This window comes from Tursiops truncatus, chromosome 19 (assembly GCF_011762595.2).
Source record: "Tursiops truncatus isolate mTurTru1 chromosome 19, mTurTru1.mat.Y, whole genome shotgun sequence".
Taxonomy (NCBI): Eukaryota; Metazoa; Chordata; class Mammalia; order Artiodactyla; family Delphinidae; genus Tursiops; species Tursiops truncatus.
In genome coordinates this window covers 18,183,503-18,201,928 of record NC_047052.1, presented here as the reverse complement: position 1 = coordinate 18,201,928, position 18,426 = coordinate 18,183,503, and the positions used below count along the sequence as shown (strand labels likewise).

General features: G+C 53.1%; 2 protein-coding genes across 10 annotated transcripts in view; one reads left to right on the top strand and one right to left on the bottom strand.

Moving 5' to 3' along the window:
- Window positions 1-11,175, top strand: part of PRMT7 (protein arginine methyltransferase 7) — a 47,608-nt gene extending 36,433 nt beyond the window's left edge. For all 5 annotated transcript variants that reach the window (XM_019935634.3, XM_073796350.1, XM_019935636.3 and 2 more), the window contains 7 exons: window positions 313-360; window positions 1,033-1,122; window positions 5,023-5,184; window positions 6,496-6,570; window positions 9,527-9,687; window positions 10,614-10,710; window positions 10,949-11,175. In XM_019935634.3, the coding sequence (XP_019791193.1) occupies window positions 313-360; window positions 1,033-1,122; window positions 5,023-5,184; window positions 6,496-6,570; window positions 9,527-9,687; window positions 10,614-10,710; window positions 10,949-11,128 (813 nt within the window). In that variant the 3' untranslated portion in view covers window positions 11,129-11,175. The remainder of the gene's footprint in view (window positions 1-312; window positions 361-1,032; window positions 1,123-5,022; window positions 5,185-6,495; window positions 6,571-9,526; window positions 9,688-10,613; window positions 10,711-10,948) is intronic.
- Window positions 11,176-12,226: 1,051 nt separating this feature from the next.
- The window catches only part of SMPD3 (sphingomyelin phosphodiesterase 3), an 81,590-nt gene continuing 75,390 nt past the window's right edge, over window positions 12,227-18,426 (bottom strand). For 2 of the 5 annotated variants that reach the window (XM_073796353.1, XM_073796352.1), the window contains 3 exons: window positions 17,811-17,900; window positions 17,490-17,553; window positions 12,227-15,624 (listed from right to left, as the gene is read on the bottom strand). In XM_073796353.1, coding sequence (XP_073652454.1) covers window positions 15,237-15,624; window positions 17,490-17,553; window positions 17,811-17,900 — 542 coding nt within the window. In that variant the 3' untranslated portion in view covers window positions 12,227-15,236. The remainder of the gene's footprint in view (window positions 15,625-17,489; window positions 17,554-17,810; window positions 17,901-18,426) is intronic. The other 3 variants (XM_073796354.1, XM_073796356.1, XM_019935642.3) reach the window with 3 other exon arrangements.

The following is an 18,426-nucleotide window of genomic DNA, read 5'->3' as shown; positions in this document are numbered from 1 at the left end:
TTTGTGACTAAAGCTCTTTCAAGTGCAGCTGCCACATATGTGGCAGGCGTGCTTGTGTTGGTGGCTAAGGGGTTGTTGCCTCGTGTGCGGGCAGGAGTCAGGCTATAGCTGTTGCCCCATCGCCACAGCTCCCGAGTCTGAGTCTGCCACCTCGCTAGGCTCAGCGCAGAATGTTGTACTGTCCCAGGGGGATAATGAGCACAGGTAGAGTTAGTTAGATGTTGTCCTCTGCCTTGGAGTTGCATTTTAATCTTTGTTTTCTTTCTCTGTTAAGTGCACCTCCTACAACTAATAGCATGGTATCCTCTTCAGGTATTTACGATAGAGAATTCAGCAGCTTCTCATAGACTGATGAAAAAAGTAAGTGATAATTGTTGTTACTGAAATAATGAGGGGACCTGTGGGGCCTGCCTTCCTGAGTCTGGGATTGATCGCTTTGAAGCAGTGCTGGTACCAAGGGAACTGGGAGAAGTAGGAGCTGCCAGTGAAGTTCTGTGACTCCTGAGTCGAGAGCTGGCCTGGAAGTCTTCTGGGGCTGTCGTTGAATAGCAGTGAGCGTTTAGACTCTACTGTGTTTGTTGTGGCTGAAGATGTTTAGGCTTCTCTCCTCACTTCACATAAAATGAAAAAAACTAAAGTCTTTGTGGTGATAGAAATGAATTTGAGATTTGTTTCTGGGGCACCAGCGCCCACGGAGTCACTGCTCACAAACTGACCTGACTGGTTGGTTCTGTGACAGTGTTTCTCCTCCTGGCCTGTGATTCCCTCTCTGAAGGATAACCTACCTCCACCAGAACTACAAGCCTACAGCTAAGTCTTGCCAATGTGCCTGCAAGAGAAATTTCTTTTGCTCTTATGACATTTTGCTCCTGATCTCATCTGAGGTCTGTAGGAGGCCTTTGGATGGGAGAAGTTCTGCAAAGCAGCTGAAAGTGGTGCTCCAGAACTGTTTGGCCAGAGAACTGCACACAGATAAAGGAACTGAGATGTTCTTTTTCTGGACAAAAACAATAGTTTTGTTTTCTCTCTAAGATCTTCAAGGCTAACCACTTGGAAGATAAAATTAATATAATAGAGAAACGGCCTGAATTATTAACACCTGCAGACTTGGAGGGTAAAAAGGTAAGTAGTGAGTGCTCTGCGTTTGCTCTGGACAGCACGGCTCTGAGACAACCTGACTGCCCCCTTCTCCGGACCTCACTGTGTGTCCCCCAGTCACTCACCAGCTAAGGACTCGCCGCTGTTGAGGGTGTGGTGAGGTTTGCAGAGATGCCTGCTGAGCAAATACTTGCACAGCTCTCAAGTGGCTCATGGCTGCTCCTTCAGCAACGGCAGACGAGCTCTGCTAAGAGCGACTTCGGCACATCGTGTCCCCTCCCTTTTCCCTTCACAGCACTGCTGTGCACGCTTCCGCCTCCCATCTGTTCCTCAGTCCCCCGTGTGCCTCCGAAACTGCTCCCGGCCCTCAGTAACCTTAGCTACTAGACACGGTCTCCTTGTCGCTTCATCTCGCTGGCCTCCTGCACCCTCACAACAGGGGCCTCTCCCTCCTCAACATACTTCTCTTTAGGCCCTTAAGAGGCTGCCTTTCCAGGGTTTCCTCTTCTCTTTCTGGCTGCTCCTTCTCAGCCCTTCATCGGTCTCTCTTCCTTCACTTGATCCTTCCCTGCAGGTGTCCTTGGTGCTCTCTTCTTGTCTGTCCTCTCCTCTTCCGTTGCATCTCCTCTCAAGACCATCACATCCCTTCCCATGTGGGAATCGTGGGTGTCCAAGCCGGGTCTTCAAATCTCACATATCCCACAGGCCCTTCAAGCTGGAACCTGTCATCTTTCTTGCCAACATTTTTTTTAACCCCTTTATTGAGATATAATTGACATACCATAAAATTAACCCATTCCAAGTGTACAATTTGAAGATTTTTTAGTAAATATAGAGAATTATATAACTGTCACACTGTCTGGTTTTAGAACTTCCATCACCTAGCCCCTAGCCCCAGGCAGCCGCTGATGTGGTTTCTCTCTCTGTAACTTTGCCTTTTCTTGGCATTTCGTGTGAGTGGAATAATACAATATGTGGTCTTTTGTGTCGGGCTTATTTCACTGTTCATGGCTGAAAGGTTCATCCGTGTTGTAGAATGTGTCAGTATTTTGTTCCTTTTCAATGCTGAGTAGTGTTCCAGTGTATGACTGTGTGATATTTGGTTTACCCATTCACTTGTTGGTGGACATTTGGATTGTTTCCAGTTTTTGACTATTATGAATAATGCTACTGTGAGCATGGGTATGTTAAGTCTTTGTGAGGGTTTGTGTTTTCGGTTCCCTTAGATACCTAGGCTTGGAATTGCTGGGTTGTGTGATATTTTTGTTTAACTTTTTTTTTTTTTTTTTTTTGCTGTGCCATATGGCTTGTGGGATATTAGTTCCCTGACCAGGGATTGAACCTGGGCCCTCAGCAGTGAAAGTGCCGAGTCCTAACCACTGGACCGCAGTGGAATTCACTGTTTAACTTTTAAATAAACTATTAAACTGTTATCCAAAGCGGGTATACCATTTTATATCCCAACCAGTAATGTATGAGGGTTCCAGTTTCTCCATATCTTTACCAACACTTCGTATTGTCTCTTTTTTTTTTTTTTTTTTTTTTTTGCGGTACGTGGGCCTCTCACTGTTGTGGCCTCTCCCGTTGTGGAGCACAGGCTCAGCGGCCATGGCTCACGGGCCTAGCTTCCCCGCGGCATGTGGGATCTTCCCGGACCAGGGCACGAACCCGTGTCCCCTGCATCAGCAGGCGGACTCTCAACCACTGCGCCACCAGGGAAGCCCTCTTTTTTTTTTTTTTTTTTTTTTTTAGTATAGCCACTTTAGTGGGTGTGTGGTGATGTCTCGTAGTTTTGAGTTGTGTTTGCCTAATAATGTTGAACACCTTTTCATGTGCTTCTAAGCTATTCTATATCTTGTTTAGTGAAATATCTATTTAAGCCTTTTGCCTGTTTTCCTCCCATGCCTTTTTTTTAAGAACAGCTTTCTTTCTGAGATATGGTTCATGCAGCAAAGAAATTTAAAGTGTACGGTTCAGTGATTTAGTATATTCATAAGATTATGCAGCCATCACCACAATCAATTTTAGAACATTTTCATCACCCAGAAAGAAACTCCTTGCCCATTAGCAGTCACTCCCTATTTATCCCCAGCCTCCCAGCCCTAGGCAGCCACTAGCCTGTTTTCCTTCTGTATGGATGTGCCAGTTCTGGACATTTCATATAAATGGAATCATGCTACGTATAGTCCTTCGTAGGTGGCTTCTTTCAGAGTTCATTCATGTTACAGCATATATCAATACTTCATTTATTTTTGCTGCTGAATAATACTCCACTGTATGGCTGTACCACATTTTATTTGTCCATACTGATGGACATTTATTTATCCATATTGATGGACAGTTTATGGACATTTGGGTGGTTTCTCCTTTTTGGCTACCATGAAGGATGCTGCTCTGATCATTCGTGTACAAGTTGCTCTTTCTTTCCCTTATAGATGAGGATTAAAAAGATATTTAGAGAATTCCCTGGCGGTCCAATGGTTAGGACTCCGCGCTTCCACTGCAGGGGGCATGAGTTCAGTCCCTGATTGGGGAACTAAGATCCCACAAGCCGCACGGCACGGCCAAAAAAAAAAGAGAAAGAAAGAAAATTTAAATTCTGAAAGCCATTGATATGGTGCACTGGCTAGACTCCAGGTCACTGTTGAGTAGAAGTGGTGAGAGTGGGCATTCTTGCCTCAGTGTTGGGGGAGCAGGGAATACACAGGGCTAACCCCTTTCTGTTTTCGTTGTTTCCTTCTGCATCTCTGTCATCTCAACTAGGAACCCATGTGTCATCTTGGACTGGCCCTGTCCTTGATGCCTGTCTGCTTGGGCCCAGCCCTGGGTGGTCTGGCTCCTCAGCATCTGCTGTCTGGTTCTCCTCCCTTTGACACAGACTCCCCACTCCTTGCCTGGACTATAGCAGTGCTCGCCCAAGTCATGTCCTGTCCCCAGCTCCACCTGCAGGTAGCCTCCCTACTTCCTACATACTTTGGGGATCTTTCTTTTTTTTTTTTTTTGGCCACACTGTGTGGCTTGTGGGATCTCTCAGTTCCCCAGTCAGGGATTGAACGCAGGCCACAGCAGTGAAAGCCCAGAATCCTAACCACTAGGCCACCAGGGAACTCCTGAGGGATCTTTCTAAAGCACATTCCTTCTCATACTAAACCCTGATTAAAGCTTTTCGTGATCCCCTCTTGCCTCCAGGGCAGAGTCCAGTCCCCTTTACCTGTCATCAGCTGCCTTTGGTGACCTGGCTTCTCTCCACCTCTGTGGCCTCACCCTTTCTTTACCGTCCTACCCCACCTGCTCGTCTGACAAGCTCCCAAAAGGGCCTTTCTCTATTTCACACCCCTGCTTTTGCTTCTGCCCATCCCTCTGCCTGTAATCCCTACTCCTTTGCTTTTCTGTCTCCTGTTCATGCATTTATTCATCTAATCAGCAAACCTTCACTGACCATCTGCTCTGGGCCAGGTGCTGTGCTGGGAATACTGTGCTGCCACTTCTCTGTCCCTACTTCTGTGGTCTCCGAGCCTGGTGAAGGAGACAGACTAGCGCTGATAATAAATTGTCATAATAAGACTTTGAGTAGGGTTTACAGGATGCCATCCTGGAAGCTCTTCCCTATGCTCTTACCTCTAGAGTCTCTCCACGAGCCCCTTCCTTGCTTCTGTCAGAGCTTACTGCACTCTCTGAGGACGGCCCCCAGCCTTGTCTGCTGCCCCTTCCACTCTGCACTCCTGAGGGCAGGGCTCATGTCTGTTTCTCATCTTTGTATCCTCAAGGGCAGATGCAGACCTTGATATGCTTGTTGACTGACTGACTGACCAAGTGGGTGAGTGAATGAATGAACGAATGTGCCTGTGAAACTTGTAACCTGTCCTTTACTCCTCAGCCGAATCCTTCTGACGCCCTGGTCCTGCTTCTTGCTCTGATTGCCAGGTTTCTCTCCTCCTGGGTGAGCCGTTCTTCACCACCAGCCTGCTTCCGTGGCACAACCTGTACTTCTGGTATGTACGGACTGCTGTGGACAGGCACCTGGCGCCTGGCGCTGTGGTGATGCCCCAGGCTGCCTCGCTGCACATGATGGTCGTGGAGTTCAGGGTAGGCCACCCAGAAGTTTTCGGGCGGGGGATGGGGGGAACCTTGTTTTCTTGTAAAGACTTTGGATGCAGATGGAGCAACTAGGGTCTTAATAGTTTGGGCCTCTGTTTTTCTGTGTCATCACACTGCAGGACTGAATAGAAGAGGCTTGCCTTTGTAAAAATGAAGTAATTTGGCACATGAAATGGAAATGGCTGTGTGTTGTCATTTTACAATTATGGCTTATCAGAATAATTTTAAAATATAAATTAAGAGTTTCAGAAGATAAGCTGTTCAGCTTGCTCTGCTCTCATTAAGAGCTGAGGCTCCAATTCTGTTACCATACCTCACACACAGCCCGCGCCACGCTGGGCCGAGAGGCCTGGCCCCCCCTTCCTGTTAATAAAGTGACTGTTCTGGCAAAAAAAAAAAAGAGAGCTGAGGCTCCCCTTGTTAAAAGCATTTTGAGATGGGCGAGTCAGCTTCTTCATGCGAGAAAAATTGAAAACCTTCATTTTAATTTTCTCATCAAAGCAGAACCACAGTCACAAAGTCATTTTGGGAAAGACATTTTTTATTAAAAGGATTTTGAAATGCTTTTAACCTGAAATGTAGCGTGAATGTCATTTGATATTTCTTTGATAAGAACGGCTTTATCCATTGGTAGCTTAGTGGTTCCATCACTTAATTTTCTGGGCATTTCTTTTGTGTTTTTTATTCACTTGATCAGGTTCCATGTAAATTCTGGTTTTCATGGCCAAAGAGGGAATGTGGAGAATGACACTGTTCCTAGGCATATGTCCAAGAGACAGAGAATGCAACGTTGACTGGCCAGAGTGCACCTCTGGTCCCCTCCAGGGATCCTGTCCTCACGCTCTCTTTATAGGCGTAGAGCCTCGAGAACTGGTTGATAGAGCTCTTCCCAATGAACCGGTGTTCAGGATGGACAAGGAGGGAGAGACACTATCCTGGTAGCTCTGGCCAATTGTCCCTCATAGGAGAGGGCTTGGGATCATGGGGGGCTTTACAGGTTTGAGGAACCATCCTGGGTCTTTGGTGTCTCTGGGCCCATTCAACTGTGGGCATTTCTTCCACGCCTGCGGGAGCAGCAAGATGTGCCTCAGGTTTGGAGCTGGGGCAGCCCCCCAGCCTGACCTCACTTACCCTTCCTGCTTTTGTCACCACACTTCCGTGTGCCTGGGTGGGCGTGGACATCTCTGTGCTGTCCCACAGAGCCCTTGGTGTGCCTGCCCACCTGCCCCCATTGGGTGAGTGCGGATGTTGGTGTGCCCTGGCTGGGTGGGTGTCAGTAAGGCTGTGCCTTCCTTACAGGACCTGTGGAGGATCCGGAGCCCCTGTGGTGACTGTGAAGGCTTCAATGTGCACATCATGGATGATATGATTAAGGTAGGCAGGGCCACAGCTCCCACCCACAGTGTCCCACCCACCCACTCCACATGGCCACAGGCTTCTGATGGGGACGTGTGGCTTCCATGGAGGGACCTGGGTTGGGCAGTGCAGGCAGCATGCAGAGAGCTCCTCTGTTGGGGGCAGCGAGGGCAGGTGTATCCATTCTACTTGGTTCACCATGAGCATGAACCTGAGAGCCATTGGGTCTCCAAGTCTGGCTGGTATTAGGCCATTCTAGCCCCTGGGCTGTAACCCCTGAATCAGAATTTTGGGTTGGGGCCTGTCCACCACCAGGCCACTGGAACCATTCCTGCCAGTGTCAGCAGCTTGTTCTCTTTTCGGACGGTCTCTCTAGAAGGCAATTTTGGCAACCTTCTGAGCCAGCTATTTTCATTTTGGGGACTCCATTCCAGGGGAAAGTGCTAGAGCATGGAGGGGGGTGGGATTTGCAAGGAAGGTCCTGCAGGGTTATTTGTACATCAGTAGGGGTTCGAGTCAGCCACCAGGGTCTCCATCTCCCAGAACCCAGAGCAGTCATGAAAGTGCCAGCGATATTTGGCTCAGCCAGGATGGATGTGAAGAGTCATGAGCCCCATTAGAAGGGCAGGGCAGGGAGCACCATCCCATTTTTATGTATTAAGAAAATTCACACGTGTAATAACTATAAATGGAAAGTAACCTTTAAAAATTGTGTACAATATTAATTTTTTTAAAATAATATAAATTTATTTATTTATTTTTGGCTGTGTTGGGTCTTCGTTGCTGCACACGGGCTTTCTCTAGTTGTGGCGAGCGGGGGCGACTCTTCGTTGCAGTGCACGGGCTTCTCGTTGCGGTCGCTTCTCTTATTGCGGAGCACAGGCTCTAGGCGCGTGGGCTTCAGTAGTTGTGGCATGTGGGCTCAGTAGTTGTGGCGCGCGGGCTCTAGAATGCAGGCTCAGTAGTTGTGGCGCACAGGCTTAGTTGCTCTGCGGCCTGTGGGATCTTCCCAGACCAGGGCTTGAACCCATGTCCCCTGCGTTGGCAGGCTGATTCTTAACCAATGTGCCACCAGGGAAGTTGCCCCAATTTCTTTTTAATTAGAAAAAAATTTGCACATGCAGAGAAAAAGGGGTGGAGCAGTGGACACCAAAATGTTAGTTGTGTGATTAGGAAGTGGTTAATATTTTCCTCATTTTGCTTATCTTTCTGTTTACAGTTTTTCTACAGTGATTGTGGATTACTTGTGTAAACATATTTTAAGTAAATAAATCCAGTGGACATTTTCAGTTTCCATCTTACCTGCCTCTCCACAGCATACCACTGACTGTTCAATTCTTCTAGAAACCACTGCACACCCGGGCTCCCCCTGGCCACTTCTCAGGCTCCTTCCTGGATTCCTCCCCTCTTCTCATCCCCTAATGTGTCCTGTGTTCTAGGTCTCCCCCAGTCCCCTGCCCAGACCCCCATAGCTGTCCCCATCTTCTCTCTTTGCTGGCCAGTGTCTGCATCTCTCCTGAGCTCAGACCAAATAGCTAAGAGCTGTGGATTCTCCACCGAGATGACTTCAAGCATTGTGACCTGATGCTTCCAGAATCCATCTTCTCTTTCCCCTCCCTGAGCCTGGCCCCTTCCAGTGCTCCTGTCCTAGACCTGCTGCCGCTTCATACCTGCCTGCTGGGCTCAGGGCCCCAGCAACCTCCCAGACAAGTCTTCACCTTCCCTTGCAGTTGGTTGTTGGGTTCCATAACCATCAGGTCCTTTGTGAGCCAGTTTTCTTCCCCCGCTGCTGCTGGTCTGGTCTGGGGCACTTTGATCTCTCGTTGTCTGACCATGCACCCTCCTGCCTCTCCCAGTCAGCCTTCCTCCGCAGGGAGCCCAGGTGAATCTGTAGATCCGAAGTCTGGCCCTGTCTGTCTCCTGCAGGAAAACCCTGTAAGGCTCCCTGAGCCCTTACTCCCACCCCAGCAGTCACCCCGCACTGTTCGGCCCGCTCTGCACTGCTCTTCACCCTTTCCCTGCTGGGCTTTGTCCACTCTCCTCTTTGCTGCCAACTTCTGTGTAACCTTCAAGAGGCAGCCTAGAGATCACCCGTCAGGGCAGCTCTCCTGCCCAGCCCTGTTCTCAGCTGGTCAGTGTCCCCCAGGCACTGTGTTCGCTTGTCTTCCAGTTGTCTCCATCTAGACTGGGAGCCTTGTATGGGGGTGATCTGGCAGCTGTAGTGCTCAGAAAGGGTCACTGAATGGGCAAGTGTCCAAATGACAGGTATTTTCATCAATAGACAGTTGGTCTTCAAGGTAGCTCGTGAGATGCGCAGTGTCATCCAGTTTTATATTTTATTTTATTTATTTTATTGTATTTTACTTTATTTATTTTGGCTGGGTTGGGTCTTCGTTGCTGCACGTGGGCTTTCTCTAGCTGCGGTGAGCGGAAGGCTACTCTTCGTTGCGGTGCGCGGGCTTCTCATTGCAGTGGCTTCTCTTGTTGTGGAGCATGCGCTCTAGGCATGCGGGTTTCAGTAGTTGTGGCTCGCGGGCTCAGTAGTTGTGGCTTGGTGGCTCTGGAGCGCAGGCTCAGTAGTTGTGGCACATAGGCTTAGTTGCTCTGCGGCATGTGGGGTCTTCCCGGACCAGGAATCGAACCCTGCATTGGCAGGCAGATTCTTAACCGCCGCGCCACCAGGGAATTCCCAGTCATCCAGTTTTAAAAGGGAGATAATGAAGCTTAGAGTGACTTACTGAGGAAACGGCTTGTGAATGGTGGCAGGAACAGAAGCCAGCTGGTCTGGCTAGGCACCTGTGGTCTTTTGTGAGGACCCACTGCCCCACGTGACTATGGCAATTACCCTGAGGGACCAGGGCCATGGAGGTTAGGGGCCACTGGCATAGATAAACCCTGGAGCCGAGGACATGGCCTTGTTCCCTGGTCGCCCGGCTCTGTCTCTGCACACCCCTACCTCCTCTTCCCTTCTCAGCACGCCCTCGACTTCAGGGAGAGCAAGGAGGCCGAGCCCCACCCACTGTGGGAGTACCCATGCCGCAGCCGCTCCGAGCCCCAGCAGATCCTGACCTTTGATTTTCGGCAGCCGGTCCCCCTGCAGGCTGTCTGTGCTGAGGGTGCCATCGAGCTGAAGAGGTGAGCGTGGTCTCCAAGGTGGGGGCAGTGGGGGAAGTGGCAGGGTTGTTTTCTCATAGTTATTGCCCGAGTGGCTAAGCACTTACTTTGGCCACTTTCATGTGGGTGGGATGGCTGTCCTTGTCTCAGCCTTGCCCCTCCTGAAGTGGCCCTGAGTGTATAGTGGGTCCCCACAGCTTCTGGGTGGGGAGGGCGAGCCAGAGTGGGCTCTCTCAGATCCTCCCACATCTGAGGCTCCCTTTGAGCTAAGCAGCATGTTACACACAGCTGCAGAGAAATGTGAATTTGGTTGCTATGGTTACCCAGTGGATCATATTCCTGAACTCTCCTGGGAATTAAAGCAGGTTAGGAATTGGTAGGGGCTGTCGTTGTGATGCACGGTCAGGCCCATCCAGCTCCAGCCCTAGCTCCCTTCATGGGGAGGGGTGGCTTCTTCCCAGAGGAAAAACTTTCTTCTAACTGGGTGGAGGCCGTGAGCCCAGAACCCCTTTGGGCTCCTGTGACAAGGGGGAGGCAGGACAGTTGCCCATCTGTGCCTGCCATCCAGAGTATCTGGGAGAGCTCTTCTAGACTTTGATGCCTGGACTCCTCTCTGAGCCTTCTGAGCCAAACCTTTCTGTGACCTCAGGCCGAGGAGGCTGGTCCGGCAGCAAGCTGGCCCTGCCCCAGGGTTACTCTTGAGTATTTGGCCAGGCTGTGGGGAGTGAGTGGGAGCTTTGGGTTGTGGCTCTTCTTGCTCAGCATTTTACTGAGTTGCCTTAGTCAGTTGGAGTGTTAGGAGCCTCCTCCCTGGGCAGGATGGAAGTGGAAGAGACTAGAGGTTTCTGAAAAGCAGAGGGGAGCCATGACCATGCTTAGCCAGTCTCTCGTGCAGCTGTTTGTTTTTGGCCCAACGTTCCCACCCCCCATCCCACCCTCACCCCCAGGCCTGGGAGGAGCCACGGAGCCGTCCTGTGGATGGAATACCACCTGACCCCAGACAGCACGGTCAGCACCGGCCTCCTGAAGCCTGCGGAGGACAAGGTAGTGCTGTGTGCGCGGGTCCCAGAGTGGGCCGGCCCTGAGAGCAGGTGCCGCCGTGCCACCTGCCTGCGCTCCAGGTGTTCCTGGCATGTTCAGCCAGATGATAACTCCTCAGTGGCCCCAGGTCACCCGGCCCTGAACAGCAGCTTCCCACCACGAGCTGCCTGGGCTGGAGGCTGGCCAGGAGGGTGCTGGGGTGTCAGAAGCCCTCACCGCCTTCTTGCTGCTTCCCCTGCAGGGGTACTGTTGCTGGAACCCCCACTGCAAGCAGGCTGTGTACTTCTTCAACACCACACTAGACCCCAGAGTGCCACCAGGTGGCCCCCAGACCATCACCTACACCGTGGAGTTCCACCCCCACACTGGAGATGTCACTGTGGATTTCACGCTCTCAGATGCCCTGGACCGTGGGTGCTGACCCTCACTTGTTGAGAAATAAAGTGGCTGAGGGTGCCAGGCTCTGAATGGTGTGGCTTTCTGTGAAGGAAGGTGAAGGCGCCTCTCCTTTCAGGGCCCGGCTCGGCCTCTGGGCTTGGAGGAGACCTCTTCCCTTTTTGTGTTTTTGCTCTGTGGCTCCTTGCTCCAGATGTGGTGGGAAGCGGGGATGGCTTTGGAGCTGAGGAGGGGCCAAGGAGCCCACCCTGCAGTGGTTATGAAGTGCTCAGAAAGCTCCAAGGCTACAGCGTCCCTCCTACCCAACCAGGGAGCGGAGCCAGAGTTGACTGGGCTGGGCAGCTTGGGCTGCTCTTGGCTATGCAGTGCTGGGGTGGGCATGCTGCTCTCGTGGGAGCTGGCCTAGCCTGGCCTGCACTGGGGACCTTTGAGTCCCACCTGCCTGCTTCAGCTAGGAGGGGCTTCTGGGGGCAGAGTCGCAGACTTATGGCTGGGCCCCAGGCCTTGAAGACCCTGGCAGGGCCAGGCCAAAGACCGAGTTCAGACCCTTTCACTTGCTAAGTAGTGGCACCAGTCCACATTTGTAAGGGTCTGGCCTCCATGTGCAGCACCAGCAGGTGACCAAGACCAGCACCTAGACACCAGGCTGCTTTTCAGAGGATAGGGAGGAGGCTGTCCCAAAGCAGTTCCTCAGAGGCAGACCCAGGAAACCAGCCATCAGAAGGGAGCCAGGAGGTACGGCCCTTTCCCGTGTGCCCCTCTTTTAGCAGAAGGACCTCGTCCCCTAGAAGTCTGGGGCGGATGGGTATGAGTGCAGTCACCCCGACGTTGCCTTGCCAGAGAAGGTCAGAGAGCCCCAAGGAGGCCCTAGCCTTGTTTCTTCCCACACTCAAGGTGCCCTTCTGCTGTTTACTCCCAGTTCCAGAGGGAGTAAGAGAACCCAAGGGGCCTGATTTCCTGGTGGTTCAGGGCAGACTCAGGCTGTGCCCATCCTGTGGGGAGAGGCAGGAAAGGCAGGCCCCCCACAGTGGCCTCCCCACAGCCCCGCCTGGCCGCCTAGCCCCTTGGAGTCAGAGCAGGGCCCAGCCTAGCTTTTCACTTAAATGAGTGGAGAACACCAGCCTTGAGCCTCACAGTTTTATTTTTTCCTCATTATCCATCCTTTCAGCACCAGTAAAGGAAAAAAAAAACACCTCTCTTTTCAAAATATTTTATCAGGTGTAAAGATTGTTTTTCTTCTAGGGAAGAATCGTCTGGATATATATTTGATAATGTTCTTACCAAAACCTCAGGTGTGCTTACCATATAAAACCCCTAATGTCCCATGAGGATACAATACAGAAAAAAATACAGAAATTAAAAAAGTCTTTTTTTCTTTTTTAAAACAGTATTTCTAAATCTCAGCAAGTTAATACAATAGTTAAAAAGCATCAAGATTAATATCCATACTTAAAACTCAAGGTGGTCTGGACAAATGAAATGACCGTTTTCTTCCAAAGTTGACCCCTGCCTCCTGCCTTCTCTGGAGGAGGCTGGGCCCGGGGCAGGTGCAGGGCCTTGGGGATTTGGGTGACCCCTGGTCCGTCCTTCCCAGGCCTAGATGCCACAGAAACATCTGAGATATTTCTTTTCTTTCTTTTTTAAAAATCGAAATGGAAAAGTCTGGCTTGTACATAGACCCGGGGGTGCACAGGCTTGATGAAACTCGTGGCTGGGTGATGGCGGCCTCAGTGCTGAGGCCCTGCCAGAGGGCAGTGCGATGGGAGAGGGGAGCCAGGCCAGCTCTGCTCTGGACACTAGGCAGGCTGGGCAGAGGCGACCTTGTTAGGACAGGAAATGACTGAGGCACAGGGAGGTATGACTTGCCTAAGGCCGCCCTGTGAGTAGGGAGAGAAGCATGGCCCCCTGTGCCTTGGCTCCTCCCCAGCTGCCCTGGGAGGCAGGTGGCCCCTCTGAAGGATGAAAGCTGTGCTGGAGTCGCTCTGCTTCAGGAGCCCTGGCCCTGCTTCCGCTGCTGTCCTGGGCACACAGCTGACCCGCAGCCTAGGGGCCTCGGCTCAGGCCCAGACATCTAGGCATCACATCTGCCCCGTTGAGCTCCACCTGTGAGCAGATTCCTGGCTGCTCCTGGGATTGGAGACCTCTGATCCAGTGAAGCCTAGCCAGGGCCTCAGGAGCCACAGCCTTGGAGGAGGGGTGCAGCAGAGAGCCCAAGGAGGACTACACCCTAGACGGTGAGCAGCCCCTCCTGGCTTGACTTGGGGGGTGGGACTGGGGGCCTGGCCAGGGAAGTGCTCCAAGCAGTGAGGCCCTCAGCTCAGCTGCTGCCCCAGGCAGGGGCATTCAGACCAACCAGTGCCACTGTGAGTGTGGCTCTCAGGAGTGTCTTACTCCAGCGCAGGCCTGGCCTCTGGCCTTGGCCCCCTCTTGGTCCCTCTTGCAGCTCAGTGGGTGACAAGGCACAGCATCAGCTTATTGGCACCAGGAGGCTCCTGGCAGCATGGTCCTGGTGTGTCCCCAGCCTCGTTGGGCAGAACTGGCCTCAAGCCAGGCGGGCACATGGGTTGGGGCGCTGTGAAGAGGGGAGACCATTGGGAGTTGTCAGTAACAGCTCCCAGAGTTGAAGGGGCCTCGCACCTGGAAGCAGACAAAACCCTCCCTGCGTGACTCTGGGGGGCGTCCCCAGGTGAGTTTAAAAAGGCCAGTGGGCAGAGGCAGTGCTGCCGTGGGATGAGGAGCTGTGGGCTTCACCTGCAGGCTCTGCCATGCTGTGCGCGTGTGCCTGGGGCTGGCCCTGGTCACATGGTGGCAGAGTGGATGCCAGCCAGTATCACTCCCTGCCTGGGGCGAGCAGTGGCCATTGGCCTTGCCACCCCCGGCCTGCACGCTGGTGAGGGGACAGGCTGCTCTGTGCCTTGGCTTCCAGCCCCTTTGTCCAGGGCCCCCAGATCGGGTTGCTGTTGAGGATTGGCCTGGGAGGACAGAGCCGCAGCCCCACCCAGAGGCAGGTGGACGGTTCCTGAGCTCAGCCAGCACGTGGATGGGGACAGTCCCCAGGAAAAGATTGGTCCCAAACCAGAAGGGTGTCCGGAGGGGAGACAGGATCAGGCAGAAAGAGGATGTGTTGGTTTTGACAGAAGAGAAGCTACAAATCTATCATTTTCAAAACCAGAAGTTCCCCTCCCTCCTAATGCCGTGAGTTGCCCTTTTTCCTGTAAAAAAGTGATGCTCTTTCCTTGGATTCCCGTCTATGGCTCCATTGCCCAGATTGGAGTCTCCAAGGGAGGCTCCAGGCTCTGCTGTGCCTGTCTTAGGAAAAGCAGCATTCTCCCTCGTGGCTTGCAGACCCTTTAAAGTGAAGGGTTGTTTTTGTTCTTAACTGTTTTGATTTTCTTTAAAATGTAATCGCCCTTGAATGCAAGACCCTGGGGAAGAGCCCGGGCTCGCTGGTAACTGGACACAGCCCTCACGGTCCCTGCTCATGAGCTGTCCAGGCTGGAGGTGGCGAGCCGGCGGCCGTGTGTCCAGGAATGCTTCTTTGGCTGGTTCTGATTGTGTTTGGAGTTTGGCCTTGGGTGAGGCCCAAGTGAGGGGTCTGTGGCTACAGCGTGGCACATGGCATGCGGGCAGCGTGCATGCGAGGGTGCAGGCATGCGAGACAACATGGCAGCAGACAAAAATAATGAACCCTGGACGAAGCTTGAAAAGAGATACAAAGAGTACAGAAACCCGGTTCTCATACTAACCCACGGGTTACAAACTAGGTTGTGCTGTAGATTTGTAGAAAATAACAATTTGAAAGAATGGCACTGGTTGGGCAGCCAGGACTCCCAAGCCCGGCCTGACTCCTGTCCATGGCAAGTGCCCAGATGTGCTGGGCAGCGCTGGTTCCAGCTCACCCAGGACTGGCTGCAGCTCTCCCAGGCCCCTGCCCGCCTCCCCCAGCACGGGTGGTGCTCGCTGAAGGGACATGGCCAGGGAGGGACTGCGGCTCAGAGGGCTGGCGGAGGCCCTGCTGCTCGTGATGACTTGGCCCATTTATGCCTCCTCCTCCCCCGCAGATACCATCAGTCGCATGGCCACCGGGAGGTGGTCTGTCAGGCCCGACAGCTGGGTGATGAAACTGAATTCTTCTACCTCCTGGGCGGGGGGAGGAGAAACATCCCAGTTAGACCCAAAGGGCATCCTGTAAAGGAGAGGCCTGGCCCAGACCTTCCTGAAGGCAGAGGGGTGGGAGGATCCATGGGCCCCAAAGGCCTCCTGGATGGGCACGTCCCATTTCCAGAGGAGAGCTCAGTGCTGCCAAGGGGTGCAGGGCTAGGGTCCCCTATGCCCAGCCCAGCCCAGCCCAGACTCACGGCCTTCCAGTCTGGGCACAGCCCCTCCTCCCCGTGCAGCATGTAGTCAATGCGCCTGCCGTTGCCCTTCAGCAGCTCTTTGCGTCCCTTCTGGCCTCCCCCAGGGCTCTTGCTGCTGGGGAAGGCGAGGTACTCGCGACGACCTTCCTCGCTCTCCAGGACCCTGCTCACACAGAAGGCACAGGAAGGCAAGGTGAGCCCTGCCCCCGCTGCGGTCCAGGTCCTGAGTGTGGAGCCGCGTTCTGCCCGCAAGTCAGACCAAACCCCTGCATTTAAGATCTGTCTTCCCTGTGAGCCCCAAAAGGGACTGGGATGGACAGAGACCGCACCTGAGTCTTGAGTTCCTGACCGACCTGGGCCACTCCAGAATCTGCCTGGGAGCGTCCCGTGTCCACCGTGGGCTGGCAGCACTCTCTTTCCCTTTCTGAACTAGAACGTTGGCACCACCCAGAGCCTGTGACCAAGCTGGGGACAGAACTGCCCAGCCCCTCTCCAGGATGGTTTCTGCTCTGAGCTAAGAGTGTCCTGTTTTGGGGAACTTGATCTTTGCAGTGAGCCTCAGGGACCTTCCTCTTCTGGAAGTCCCCAGGCCTCCCATGACTCTTGTTTCAGGTCAGCAGGGGGCCAGGGGAGCCAGGAGACAACCAGACCCCATCCCAGGACTGGACTGCTGTGTCGGTCAGTCCCTGAGTGGTTTTGCCATCAAGCCTCTGAGCCTCCACTGTCCCTCCTAACACAAGAATGATGACTGTGGCCCCAGAACACTTTGGGGACCAGGTGTGTGAAGAAAGGAATAAGGTAGGATGCAGCTGTCGCCCCATTTCTCAGTGGAAGGAAACTGATAGGGATGCGTATGTGTTGGTCAAGGATCTACAGGGAGGGCAGGGCGCTCAGGTGGAATGTTACGCCCTGAGTCCGGGTCTTCTGACTCCTTGACTGCCATCTGCTTCCTGCCAGGTTTCCTCCAGAGCCTGAAAATCAGTGGTAAGGAGCCTTCAAGGAACACCCCATCTCAGAGGGCAGATGCAGGCCAATGTTGGGAGTGAGAGGTGCAGCCACTGAGAGACACTACACAGGCCTGCCTGCCCGGCTAGCGCCTGGACAAATGGACAGGGCACCTGGACAGGCACAGCCAGCAAACATGGATTTCTGCAGGGTCTTTATCAGCCTTGAGATAAATAACACTAATGACATGCAGAACGTAGTCATATCTCAGAAATATAATCCATTACTGTCCTTTGCCTTTGATAATTAATTCCAGCATCAATGATCTAAGAGTTACTGATAGTCATTTTTAAATCATCATCTCATAAAAAGATAATTTTCTCGGCATAGGATGATGTTTCAAATTTAGTCTATAATTAATTGGCTCAAATTAGCTGCAAGGAGCCATTGCCGTGGCTCTGTGCAGTCTCAGGATGTGAATTATAAATTGGCTCTGCTGCTGGCCTCTCAACTGTGTCCTTTTTGGAAGTCTCGGGTTCAAGAATGCAGTTTGGCTGGGATGGAACGGTCTCTACTTTGAAAAGGACAGGCTTGTCTTATCTCTGTTCGTGTTTTTATTTGCCTAATGGGTGGCTACCAGCTGCCGGGCTCCTGCAGCAGATGCCATCCCCAGGGCTCTTCGGCAGGGGTGTCTGCAGCGCTTGGCCTCGCCCTCGGAGATTCTGGTCTTTTTTCCTGTGCCCAAGGCAGGCTGGGGCTCAGGGCAGGCCAAGCTCTGGTAGAGTGGACCCGGACTCTGGGTGCTGGTGTAGGAAACACCACCTCGAGGCCCCAGGCCTACTCGGAGGCTGCTTCTTGGTAAGGATACCCCTGGGGCATGAGGTCCACCACAGCCTCCGCCCACCCCCAGCTTGCCTCCCTGAGGCTCTCACAGGCGTCGTTCCATGGGGCTGTGCGCTCTTGTCTGCCCGCAGAGCCCATCTCTCCACCCCTGTTTCTGGGTTGGTGCTCATCCCAGACCTGAGAGCTGCCTGGATCTGCCTACCCTGCCTGACCACAGCAGCATGGGTGCTGGGTGCTTACTTTTGCAGATTGTCAGGGGTGCACACTTCCTCGTCGTAGAGACCGTCCTTGTCCAATAGGGTACCTGGGGACAAGGGGGTGAGAGTGGTCACTGCGGGCAGGGCCCAGCCAGCCTCAAGGAGGGCTGCCTCCCTGGGGCAGTAGGGTTAGGCCAGGGCTTCTGTGGGCTGGGCAGCTGAGTGCCCCCCTTCTCCCCAGCAGTGAGGTCTTGGGGGCAGGTCTCTCCGGGAAGCCCATGAGGTATCAGGCCTCGGCAGTGCCCCTCCCCTGCCCCAGTCCCCCTCCGCTCCCCACCAGAGCCCGTGCCCAGCCCCAGCTCACCGATTGCCCATGGCTTCTCCTCCCCAGGCCCCAGGCGGCAGGGGTCCTTGTAACGTGTAAACAGGGAGTGCTGCTGCTCCAGCTTGTCGTCTGTGCGGGGAGGGAGGGAGTGCTGAGGAGCTCCGGGTGTCTGGCCTGTCCTGGAGGGCCACCTGCCCCTGGTTCCAGTCTGACCAGAGTCACCAGGTCCCTGTCCCTCAGGTAACTGCCTCTGGGTGGGGTTTGTGTCCCCAGACAGATGGATCTGTGGTTCATCTGTCACTGGGTTTCTGTGTCCTTGAGAATGCCCCCTTTAACAGCCCTCAGAATTGTGCCTGGTGGGACTTTCCTGGTGGTCCAGTGGTTAAGACTCCACGCTCCCAATGCAGGGGGCCCGGGTTCAATCCCGGATCAGGGAACTAGATCCTGCATGCCACAACTAAAAGCGCCCGTGTGCCACAACTAAAAAAAAGATCCTGCACGCGGCAACAAAGATCCCGCGTGCCGCAACTAAGACCCGGCACAGCCAAATAAATAAATGTTTAAAAAAAAAAAGAATTGTGCCTGGTACAAAGTAAGAGCTGAATACAGACTTGGTGAGTATCATTAGCTAACCCCATTAGTCTGGGTTTCAGAG